At 39.4% G+C, this 12,972-nt stretch overlaps 1 protein-coding gene across 4 annotated transcripts in view; it reads left to right on the top strand.

Annotated features, from left to right (window-relative positions):
• CNKSR2 (connector enhancer of kinase suppressor of Ras 2) overlaps positions 1-12,972 on the top strand; it is a 205,671-nt gene that overhangs the window by 32,218 nt on the left and 160,481 nt on the right. For all 4 annotated transcript variants that reach the window (XM_041472375.1, XM_041472376.1, XM_041472378.1 and 1 more), the window contains exon 2: positions 2,237-2,400. In XM_041472375.1, coding sequence (XP_041328309.1) covers positions 2,237-2,400 — 164 coding nt within the window. The remainder of the gene's footprint in view (positions 1-2,236; positions 2,401-12,972) is intronic.

A 12,972-nucleotide genomic window follows, 5' to 3' on the forward strand; every position in this document is an offset into this window, starting at 1 on the left:
TCCCCCCACATCTAATAAAGGTGGAAGATTCTGTTGCTCTCCTTTGGTTGTTAATGTATTTATAGAAACACTTATTTTTTCTTTTATGGCACTGGCCCAATTAAGTTCTAGTTGGGCTTTGGTCTTTCTGATTTTCTCCCTGTATAACTTCATGATATCCCTGTAATCCTCCTGAGTTTCCTGCCCCTTCTGCAAAAGTCATAAACTCTCTTCTTTTCCTGAGTTCCAGTCAAAGCTCTCTGTCCAGCCAGGCTGGTTTTCTTTCCTGACAGCTCAATTTTCACACTGTCACAGAATCACAGAATATTCCTGGGCTGGAAGGGGCCCACAAGGATCATTGAGTTCAGCTCTTAAGAGAATGGTCTGTACAAGGATCAACCCCCCTTCCCCCAGGTTTGGTGTATGTTAGCACCATGCTCTGACCAGCTGAGCTGATCTAAGCAGCTGCCTGTGGAGGGGGCCTCTCCTGCCCTTTTAAGATTTCTTTCCTAAAGAATGGGTTGAGCAACTTTTTGATTGGAAAGGGCAGTGAAATGAAGGCAATAGCTTCAAGTGCTTGATTAATCTAGACCTTTAAATGGCTACGTTTTGGAGGCAGAAAATCAGGCAGCAGGCTCTGGAAGGACATGGTTGAAGTCTGCTGGAATTGGGGACTTTGTCCTGTATCTTGAGACTGGAGCACTTCTTTTACAGTGTGTTTGTGTGTGGTTTAGTTTCAGTGTGTGAATTCTAGAGATTAAAGCCCTATGAATATTGTGTTGGTGTAGCAGAGGCAGAGTGTGGGTGACTTCTGCCCAAGGGCTGAGCCAGGAACAGCAGACTGGCCTACTACTGGGGTATCCCTACCTGCAGCACCAGCATGTTCCTCATGTGAATCTCTTCTGAGGTGTGGCTACACCCTGAAAGGCACGAATGAGAACCAAAAATGCAACAAAACCAGTTTCAGAGAAGCTTTATGTTGTATACCGGGGTTCTTACAATAGAACTGAGGCTCAGCAGTCAGATCAATCTTTTATCTTCCATGTATCTTCAGATTTTTCAGACATTTTGATTAGCAAGTAAGAACATTCTTGGTTTCTTCCAGTCTAATGAGCAGATGTCTTTTCACTATTAGGGATTGTTTGAAGACATTTTTCAGAAAGTTGTATCTCAAGAATCAGCAAAATTAATGCATTCAGAGCTTTGTCAAGTCCTGTTGCTTGGTAGCAGTCATGTTGACCCCTTGGAAAGTATTCAGGCAGAAATATTAAATGGACCACCAAATACCCAAGAGTCTTACTTTTCCCTTTGGTAGATGAGTACATATGCTGCAGAGCTTCCTTGTACTGCCTGGCTCTCTTGGGCAAAGATTGATGGGCAAGAGACGGGTGGTGGATTCTCTCACAACCTGCAGTGCTCTTTGCTCCAGGTGAATGTCTGTGGCCAGCTGCATGTCACTGACTCATAATCAAACTGAAGAGGTAGAGTATGGATGCCCCCCAAAGCAGGACCTGTACAACACTGCATTCAGCCATGTCCTGACCAAATGTGTTGCATGACTTTCAGCCATGTTTTTTGGCACAATGGGTCTGTTTCTCCTCCCTGATTTACTGTGTTATGAGATAAGCAGCCAGGTCTTGATTTGAGTGGCTTTTCATGCTCATTTGTGTACTGTCACTCCTTGCAGGTCTTTGTGGTACATTGAGCTGGATCTTCTGCTGCAGCTGGGGCCCAGTTCTTGCATTTGCAGTGCTACTGCCTTTCTTGTTCTCTAGAGCTCTTTGCAGCTTGTTTCAGTGGCTGGCGTGATCCGTGAACTTTCAGGTGACTCAGCAATATGTGAGCGACCTTGGAGTGGGACAGACGCTGTGGTGTGGCACTGCCACTTTGTGTTTGACTGTGTGTTCCACTGTTCCCTTTTCTCCTCTCCCCTTCCAGATGTGATGGAGGCATCCCTAGCATACCTGTTATTAGGGGCTGCCAGATTGACATTCATTGCACAGTCAACTACAAGAATTCAGGGCTTTGCTCAGGGTTCAGGAGCAGTTGGTATTGTCCACAGGTAAAAAAGCCATGGCCGTAGCTCTTCAAATCTTAAGGTTTCTGGGTAACATAAAGTTTTTTTAATGTTAAAATACTTCTCTTAAAGATAGGGCAAGAATCCTCTTCTGGCTTAATTTTTGGCCAGTTTTATTTCCTACTAGGGTACAAAATGTTGCTAACTTTCGTATTCCCTCCTTCTGTCCTCTTGTTGCAGGTCTTGATGATTGTCTGCAGCAATATATAAAGAACTTTGAGAGAGAGAAGATTAGTGGTGACCAGCTATTACGAATTACTCATCAGGAACTGGAAGATCTTGGAGTCACACGAATTGGCCATCAGGAGCTTATCTTGGAAGCAGTAGACTTGCTCTGTGCACTGGTAAACTTCTTGGGGCAAATGGGGAGGGGTGAACAGTGTTCGCATATTCACACTTCCTGTACTCAAATTGTTAGTCCTAAAGACTTATCTAAGCAGCTCAAGAAACTCCTGATTTGTAACGTGTGAACAATTTAGCATTTTAAACCAGGGGCAAGATAAAGGGAAAAATCTATTGATAGAGTGGTGTTTGTTAAATAAACTCATACCAGAGATTTAGGGCTTGCATATCTGTCTTTATACAATAAAAGTTTATCTGAAATCACAAAGAAAGTAGACTCTGTTTGGTTTGGAATGTAAAATAGTTATATATGTGAATGGAGTAATTGAGTGTTGGTTGCCCTTTACAATCAAAATGTTCTGATATTAACCATGTCATTCTTCACTGGTCCGTTCATGCAAATTATGTTTTAGATTATTTTTTGAGCCTGATGAAACAGAGCTGCTTGTATTTCACAGTAGAAAGGATTAAATACTGAAAAATTATCTTGTGCATAAATAATATATAAATTTTTGCTGGAGCATACAGAAGGATTTTGGTAATGGTCTTTGCAGTCAGGTCATGTCGTGCATAACTAGGATTATCTGCTCAGTGAGGGGTGTGGTGCTGACTTCACCCTCCTTATGAACTCTTAGTGTGTATCTGTAAAGATTAGTGATAGATTGGGCACACAGCATTCTCCACTGTAGAAAGGATTGTGAATAGCTCTGTTAAGATGTACTTCACTGCCTAAGGTGGTGTTTTGTGGGTTTTTTGTACATACTATTCTTCAAGCCTCAGAAGGAGCTTTTAAGAAAGCTGAATCCTGGGAGAGGTAATCAAAGACGGTAGGCTGAAAGGCGCTTCAGAAGGGCTTGGTGGTTCTCCATATATAGCAGCTTTTCTGAATACCCTGTTGTTGCATTTTTGGGGTATTGTGAAGTGTAATGAAAAGGAGAGAGTGAAAAAAAATAAAACATACCCAAAAAAGTTAAAAAAAAAGGAGAAAGCTTTTTCATACAGGAAAACATTTGATTTTAAACACAGGTTATCTTCAGTAGAATACAGTTTCTAGTAACATTGCAGTGTGAGTCAGTGCAGTAAGTTCACTCATCAATTTGTTTTTTAAATAAGGAAGTTGCAATCTTAAAAAAAATGTTACTGATATAGAAGGGGACATAAAGAGTTATTCATGAAGGACTGTTCTTATCAGACAGTGCGAAAGAAAATAAGAAAGTAAATACTTCAGTTAACTGAGAAAGATAAAGTCTAAGTTAGGAGGAAAACCAATGACCGTTTTTCCCAGTCACACAGAGAAACTGATTGTGGCTCTTTGAAAAATAAATTACTGTTAGGGAAAAAAACCCCTTGTTTATTAGATGAAATTTCCTTTTTCTTTGGTTTGTAATTACAGATACAATCTTCAGACAAACAAACACAACTTGCCTTTGTAGCTCCTTTATCTTAGGCAAAAGTATATGGAACTAAGTTGAATATAAAATAAGGAATTTCTAGCAAAGACTAACATTGCATCTTAAATGCATGCAGCAATACTCTCTGCTCCTGGTTCTTGTTGCGCATACAGTATTGTCTGCTTTTCTGAGTTTGTCTTAGAGAAAATTGCTAAAACACAGTGGCATGAGTTCAGATCACAGCTTCTAATTTAAGATGAGGTTTTTGCTGTCTCACAATTGGCTCCCGATGGCTCCTCAGGGATACAAAATGTTATTGTTATATTGATTTTAGTGGACTTAATTTGAATTTATTGTTTACCAATCAGATAAACCTCTTAGAAAATTTAATCCCGAGGCAATCCATTTGGCTAGACTGGTCCTATACTTACAGGCTTTTCTTTTTTTATTGCATCTGTGAGTGTCTATCCTGGGTAGGGCTTGTCAATCTTCTGATTTGACTTTAATATTAGCTGTATTGTTTAGAAGAACATTAAGCCTGTGACTCTCCAATACAGGATAACTGCTAATAGGATAACTGCTAATTCAGAGAGTGGCTATGCAAGGTTTTGGTTTGGTGGGGTTTTTTTGGGTTTTTTTTGTGTTTTTTTTGTTTTTTTTTTGTTTTTTTTTTTTTTTTTTTTTTTTTTTTTTTTTTTTTTTTGTGGTGGTTTTTTGTTGTTTTTTTGGGATTTTTTGTTTTGTTGGATTTATTTTTTAATGATCTGATTTTTTTTTTGTTTGTTTCACAGGAGTTTGACAGAAATTTCATGATAGAACTTAGCATGAGATACAAATACATGATCCAAATGAGTTAACATCTCTTTGGATGCTGGAGATGGTGGATGGTATAATGGGCTATGAATAATAAAGTTAATTATGCCTTGCAAGTTTAACCGCAGATTGATTTAAAAGTAATTTTTAAAAAATTAAAGGATTTTTTCTTCTGCTTCTCCCCCCTTTCTCTCTGGGTTAGTGAGTGACCACCTAAACAGTTTTTGGCATTGAGGACAACTGAGGGGACAGAACCCTACCCACTCTTCATATCTGTTCCCACTCTGCAGGGGAAAGTTTTCCAATGCAGAGTTGCTATCACTTAGGAAAGCTTATGCAATGTTGATTACTGACGTGCTTTATTCCTGCCACCCCTTCCCAATATTTTTTGGGGGTAAACTTCTACTTGCAGTTCCCTGGCAGCTGTGGTTATGGCAAACAGCAAACCAGCTGTTTGTGTTGCATGCCTATAATTCACAGGGCTGCATTTTCTTACCAGGGGAAGGTGGAGAGCCTGAACAAGAATATCTGGCTGGTATGGAGAGTGCAGGGCACGTGCCAGTGGGGGCTGTTGGACTGTGCTAAACACACAAACTGCCACAGTAAGAGCTGGGAGCCAGTTATGATTGATAACACTATTTAAAGGATGTTCTTTATGGGTTTTTTGACAGAAGGTGGGTGGGTGGCTGGCTGTGGTCTCTCACATTATTCGCCTCCTGTCATCACCACTTGCAACAAATGGATCCTCCAGTGTTTGTGAGCTGATCAGAGGACAAATGGTGTCCTGTGCTATCCATCTTTAGTAGAGTCTCTCTTGGCTGCCAGCCTGCCATACTGTGCTCTTGACAGCAGAGCAAGCATTCAGGGGGTGATATTCACAGGTTTTCTTTTCCTGTGGTGCTTCAGGGAAGGAGGAATAAAGTTTTTGCCCAGTTGCTACTGCTGCTATAGGTCACGCTTGCTGGTAATGGTTGGGGCTGTGCATCCTGCATACCTTGTCTGGAGCCAAACGTGCTCTGGGAGAGGGCAGGCAATCTAACAAACGCAGTTCATCTCTTCCCTCTCTCCTTCAGACTGTGAAGGTGGGAGCAGGTTCAGCAGATTATCATGCCTTGGTGCAGCTTTGTGTTTTACAAAATCCATATGTCAGAGAGGGCAGGATAAAGGAATTGTTCTCTGTACTCAGAAGAAATAAGTAGTGATGTCTGTGATGGTATTTTGTTGCTGCTAAGAGTTTGTCACATGTTTTTCAAGTTGAGAAACCTTGAGAAGCTACCATGATGGATATATGCTGGCAGCATTACTTAATTTCCAGCAAGACAAATCTCCTGCTCTTGTCTTTCTGTTTAAATTGGGACATGCAACCACACTGGTGGTGTCAGCAGGTAGATTTTTACTTGATGTGGATGGACATTTTTATTCATACTAACAAAATCAGCCAAAATAATTGATGTCTCAAAACTGGTGGAAAATGATACATTGAGGAACTACTAGAGATACAGGAAAAACTACTGGGTTGAGTGCCATGTTTCTCCACTATTCACAGGTAATAAAATATGCAGTTGTTCATTAGTTCTAACAATTGCCATTAAGATCTTAGCCTCAACATGATCCTTTTCAGTATGTGCATGAGGGTGAAGCTAGCCTAACACTGCTTTTCATTTAATCATTGAACAAAAAACAGTGTAGCAGACTTCATTGTCGCAAAATGTGACGAACCTTATTTCTTTGATGGTTGCTTTAAAAACTGAATGTGAATGAACAGTGCCAGTAGAAAATAAACTGAGAAGAAAAGGAGATGATGCTTCTGAGAAGAGAAATGCATAATAAGGAACAAATTCCTTAGCTAATGCCATCAGGTCACTATACCAGTCATCATGTTTGAAATGCATCAGGGGATCTTGTAGCGCCTGCCATACGTAACTGGCCAGAAGAAGGCAAAGAAATTACATCATTCTTTTTCCATAATCTGTTTGTCAGGAGGTGGAGTTTCATTTACGAAGCTGGGTATGACCATTTTTTCCCAGAAAACACCGCACACTGTCTGGAGAACACAAAAACTGAAGGCTGCACAGCCAAACATGACTTCTTCCATCTTTAAGAAAATGATCTAGTTTACCACAATGCCTTGATAAATGACATGACAGATGGAGATTGTTTTTTTTTTCTTTCTTTTTTTCTTCTAAATATCATGTTCATTGTGTTTGCATGAAGATTAAATTAGTTTAATTTGATTTTGCAAATGTTTTTAAACAGAGATCCTAAAGTAGATGTGTTGTTATAAGAATATTTGAAAAGCTTCAAAAATAATTTTTGGATGCTTTGAAGTTTTTCATTAACAAAGAACTTTGTGAAGTCCCTGTGAATTTGCAAAATAACTCTTCAGGGAATCCTCATGTATGTAGAATAGGGTTTGGTTAAAAAACAAAACAGATTTTGCTTTATAGAGCATACTAGTTTCAGTACGAATTTCATGCTAGTTAGTTAAATCTGCTATGGCTGTACAGGAATTTATTGCACACTATATTTGAATCTGTAAAGCTAGAAGATTGCAGGAGATGAAATGGCATTATTATTTGGCAGAGAAAACATTGGTGTGCACTAATAGCATGAAATTACTTATCATTTACCACTAACACAAAACATTTATATGCAAATGAATGTAAAAAATAGACCTACTTTACCCATGAATGATTTCATTCCTCTTAAGAATGATGCTTTTTATCTTATTTTCATCTTGCTGCCATTTCTCACACAGAAATACTTTTCTTTGCACTTATCACTAGTCAGATCTTAAAACTGTTTTGTCAGTAACAGTGAATATTAGACTTAATCATTATGGTGTTAAATAAAGAAGGCTTCATTTGAGAATGGAGATTTATGTGTACTGAAGGTGGAATTTAATCTTAGTATTCTGAATCTCATAGCAGAAAAATTACTTACTGTTTTCACTATTGCCCATTGCAAGTTAAAGTTCTGCTTATATATCATATATCATATGCCTCCCTGTCCTCAGTCTGAGCTAATTTAGCTGCAGTGCAGGAAATCCTGAAGTCCATCACCAAATCAATAAAGCTGAAGAGATAAGGAGTTTCTGATCGTTCATATAGATCACATTGAAAATGTGTTAGCAAATCGTTTACACAGGACTGCAGTAAACCCCATGGCATGCCAAAGGCAGTAGATATGTCTGTATGCAAAGGGTGGACATCCTTCTTCCCACCAGCCTCAAGAATAAGTAATGGATCCTAGATACTTTTTAGTTGTGGATTTTTTTGTTGGTGGGGTTTTTTTCTTTTCTTTGCTTGTTTTTTTTTTTTTTTTTCCCTTTGGACTGCTTTTTTTAGTTGTGGATTTTTTTGTTGGTGGGGTTTTTTTCTTTTCTTTGCTTGTTTTTTTTTTTTTTTTTTTTTTTTTTTCCTTTGGACTGCTGGGAGGTTTGGGCAAGTATGAAATACATACCCTGGCTCATAGAGTCAGAGTGTGGCTTGGGTTGGGATGGACATTCATAAAGTTGTAAACCCCCAGTTAAAAGCAGACTGGATAAAAAGATCTGTTACAATGTAAAACGTTTTTAAAAGGTAGTGTGTGCACAACAATACTTATTTCCTTTTTCAAACAACTATTTTTAACTGCTGATTAGCTGTGTAAGAATTTTGGAAATGCGTGTAACTGGATATGGAACTGGTAGATCAGATTATGGAGAAGTAAGAGCATTTGTCAGGCTAGGGACTAAATTACATGAGAAAGTAAAAAAAAAAACCTAAAAAAGTAATGAGCACTTGGTCTTTCAGAGTCTGTTGATTGAATAAGAGAAAGAAGAATAGTTTATGTAATTGCTCTATTAGTGCTACAAAGCATGGCCCAGGCTTCGCTTTTTGATGTGTTCCTTGATTGTGGAGTAGAAAAAGAAGGGCATTTTTCAAGAAAGGAGATAATGATGATGACTATGAATCTTTCCTGTGCTCTGCAAGGCTAGAAGTGTCATGCACCTGAGTGTTTTTCTGACTAGAAACATTTAGGACAAATATTTGTACTCTTTGAAATGGTTTGCCTTTTAATCAGTGTGTGTTTAATAATTGCAGTACATGATAAGTGTCATTTGAGCTATCTGGGGTATCTGTCCTTATCTAGTTATTCTGTGTTTATGAAACAGATGTGTTAGGATCATGTGTTGTGCACTTCTAAATTACCCCATATGTCAGTGCTATTTGAAGGAGAGATAACCTTAGTGTTAACATTTCGAGACGCTGGAGGAAGGGCTGTTAGAAATATATGTTGTAGGCAGATCTGATGAGGTATAAAGTTACATAAGGCACCTTCCATATGACAAGCTGTGATATCAGTTGCTAGCAGCTTTGGGCTGGTAAGCTATCTGCCTCATACTTTGTGGGATGTGTTCAGCCAAATGTTTTGGAGAATGAGTTTCAGATCCATTTTGTTCATTTTTAAAATCAACTTCAGAGGCAAAGGGTGGAACTTTTCTTGGTGAATTTTTGTCCACACTAGTTTTCAGGTGTGGTTTTGAAATGACTGCCATGTGCTGTGGTATCTGTGTGATGCTGTTTTGATTATTCATTTAAAATCTTCCTCAGGCTTTTCAAGAAATGAGGACTCTATGAAATAAATAATACGTACAGAAAGGATATTCAAGAATTAAGTGTGGAAGATGAAAGCACTGAAAGATAGTGAGGAGAATTGAACTCACCTGGTGATTTTAAGTGCATTTCTTAGCAGCCATATGCTATTCTTGCCTAAATCTCCTGTGAATAAATGAAAAATTACTTTTTATTGCATTGGAGAGAAAAATTACTGTTTCATTCTTGTGATACTTATCCTTATTACTGAGATATATCAGATGTAATTGAGAAGTTGCATTTCTTTACACATAATTTATTGCTCAGTACAGCTATCTAGACTATAAAATTTGTCTTTTCAAAAGGTTGCCATTTTCTTTCTTCTTTAAATTGTATTGTTTGTGTGTCTTACAAAAAATATTTACCAAATTAAAATAAACCTTTACCTTCTTCAGTTTATGCAGTCATGGTTACCTTCTGCTGAGGAGCAGCAGAAATTAATCAATGTAAGCACTGCTGTCTGCTCCCCTGTCTGGTGAAGATACTGCTTTTATTTTCCTCTTGCCCACAAGCACCAGTATTACAGTAGCACCTTCAGTTCCCATCTTGGGTCTCTTCAGTAGAAGTGAACACTGGTCTCTGCGTGCCTTTTGCTCCACATAGTTTCTAGCAGTATCTTTTCATGCCTTTTGTTTCACAAGGTTTTCAGCTTCCTGGGCTGAAGAAAAGAGACAGTGATTTAGAAAGGTAGGCAGAGAGGCCATATGCTCATTTCCCTGTCTTGGAGTGTTTGTAAGAGTCAAACAGTGTCACTGAACTTGATAAAGTGTTTGTGCTTGGAGACGTAGAGGTATTCATGGTTGCGTATAAGTTGTGATTGAGACAGCTGTTCTAAGGGATTTCTGGATTTGTTAATGGGACTGTGGTTATGTTTGTGTTGCGCATTGTACTGTGTTTAGATCTGAGCTTGGCTTATTTAGGTAGCTGAGATGACCTTGCACTTGCAATGGGCAGTATAAAAATACCCTAAACTGAAGTCCTGGCATCTTCTAGACAGTCTGTCTAAGCCAGCAGAGATTAGTTAGCACTGTTTGAGTTAGGAACTCTTTGCTTTTCAACTGTGCTAAAAGTGTCAGATGCACTTCCTTGCCAGCAAGAATCGAGTGAATTTAACACAGGAAAGAGATGAGGCCTAAATTTTAACTTTTTTTTTTTTTTTTTTTTGATTGAGGGAAGCAGAGAACACAACTACTGAACATTGATCAAGCTAGTTAAAAAAAAAAATTGCTTTACTTTCACATTTGGTTTATGAACTCTCTTCCTACTCTTGGGATGCTGGTGCAAGGATGGGTTGGCAGAGGGACCAGGTTGGCTCTTCTCACAAAAATACCCAGCAAAACTCCTCAGTGGTGATTAGAGCTGTTGCTTGTCAGCATGTGAAGAAAAGAGCTACAATTCCTCACTCACACTGTCATGTTAAGGCACAGAAAAGTAATTAGCAGGTAAGATGTCTATTAATAGCTCCCACCACCTTTAGTTCAAACACCTGCTGACAAGCCATTACTCTGTGTAGTTCAGCTTCATCAAGTTCTTGTTTTATGATTGGCAGAAGAGACTCCATTGGAGCTGTTTCTCTTGGGGAGGGGTAGCTCTGAAGATACTCGGTGGCCTCTCATTGAGGGAGTGGATGCCTAGACTTGTGTCACTTCTCGGAATCTCTACAGGCATGCAGAGGTTTCTTTGTGGCTCTTTCAGGGACTGTGAATCTATTTTGGCTAATGAAAGCACAACTCATGTTAGTGCTGGCTAAATGCAGACTAGGGGAAAACAAAGAACTTGTCTCCTTTGCCTGCAATTATCTTCTTACAATGCTTGAAAATAAACGCAGTGCACTTCTAACAAAACTGTGTTGTTAATGGTATATTGTTGAATATAAAGTATGATTCAACTTGGCAGTTTTTATTTAAGCAAGCTTTTTCCTAGTATTAGAACACACAGGTCTGGTCGCTTTTAATGCGGGCCAGAAATATTAGTGATAAACAAAGTGAGGATTTTGTTAGCTTGGCTGCTGCTTTAGGATCCTTCTACTTAAAGGCTTCAATAAACACAGCTGCCCCGAGATATATATTTGCCTGAAATATATCTCTGTATTTTCCATCTCTGGCTTTATCTGTATTGTATTACAGGTGGAGGCTTTACCAAAGTCAATGCCATCCTCATGTAAGACTGAATTTACATGTGGTCTAGGCACAGTGTTTTATGTTAATACACACACACACAAAAACACATAAACACACACACAGACACACACACGCACATCTAATGAATATGTGTGAAAACAGGCTTTGAATCTGTTAACACTGCTTCTTCCTTCCCTCATATCTGATGGTGAAAAAAAGCCTCTGAAAAATAATGTGACTGTAGGTGGCCATGACTTAGATATTGAGAGGAAGCCACTAAGGTTTTGTAGCTGATTTTCTAAAGAAGTGTATACATAAATGCAGCCTATTTTCCTGTCGTACAAAAACCTGAGTGTTGTTTTGCTTGGTCTGCAGTGTTCAGTATTGCAGGTTTTCTTCTCTTCTGCTTTATTTTCTGGTGGCACTGGAGGTCTGTACACTGCCTGCCAGGGCTTCTGCTGGGGCGGGCATGGATGCCTGCCCAGGCTGGGAACCAGCACCTGCCTGTCCGAGCAGACGAAATACAGACAAGGTGACAAAGAGTAGATGGCAAAAGAGGGGGAGTTGAAATAATCCAGGGTTGTTGAGGACCTTTGGGATCCCACCTCGGCCTCAGCGTGGTCTCCCTGGGCTGTGGGCCCTGTGTGGGGCATGGCTGCGGTGACGAGGAGGTGCCTGGGCTTGTACAGCATCTTCCCCACACACCCCCTCCTCACCCACCTTGGTTTTATATTTGGGTTATCAGACTCAGCTCCTTGGGAACAGCCTGCTGAATTAAGGAATTCAGTGTTTCAGTGTATCAGAAAGAAGGCAGCCCTGTGAGAAGGCCCGTGGCTGGCCTGCAGCCTGTGGTTGTACCCCCCACGTGTGGGGGGTGTGAGTGCCATGTTTTTGGGGCTTGCCTGTGGCCTTTAAGACATTTTTGGTGATGTATCATTCATCCAGAATATCTTTCATTTGTTTCTTTTCCCATTAATTTTGCCAAAATGAGCTAGATGCTCAAGAAGCAGAATGAAGTAAGAAAAACCTGTTGTCTTTTTCAAACTTACTACCCCCACTCCTTAATTGTGCTTCCTCAGCCAGACCAACCACAGAAGGCTGCAGGAAAAAACAGATACATTTTTATCTGATGTTTATCTTCTTATTTTGGACTGATGTTATAAGTTATTGGTTATGAGCTATTTAGCTGCATAATAAAGTGCATTTTTCTTTTCAATCCCAATTAATTGTTTTCATCTTGTAAATTTTTTATTTATAACCTAATGCTATCTGTTGTATAATTGCTCTTAAATATTTACATGGTGGAAAAGTCAGTGCCCAAACGTACAATTTGTCTAACTGGGATTGATTGTAGTGGTAGGGGACAGCATCTGTGTAGTTGAGAAACATGCCTGCAAAGCCTTCCTTACCCAAGATAGGGATGTTCACAAAAGTTCCAGTAATGGTTTATGAAGTGCAATCTTAGTATATGGTCAGTGCCCCCTTCAGCTGAGTTCCAAAGTGCCTTCTCTTCTGTGGAAGGATGGTTGTTGGTTGAGCAGCTCCCTCACAAAATGTGCTCGGTTTACAAACACAGAGCTGGCTGGGAGATGGCAGATGAGCTGTGTGCTGTT

This window comes from Pyrgilauda ruficollis, unplaced genomic scaffold (genome assembly GCF_017590135.1).
Source record: "Pyrgilauda ruficollis isolate IOZ18807 unplaced genomic scaffold, ASM1759013v1 scaffold29, whole genome shotgun sequence".
Classification (NCBI taxonomy): Eukaryota; Metazoa; Chordata; class Aves; order Passeriformes; family Passeridae; genus Pyrgilauda; species Pyrgilauda ruficollis.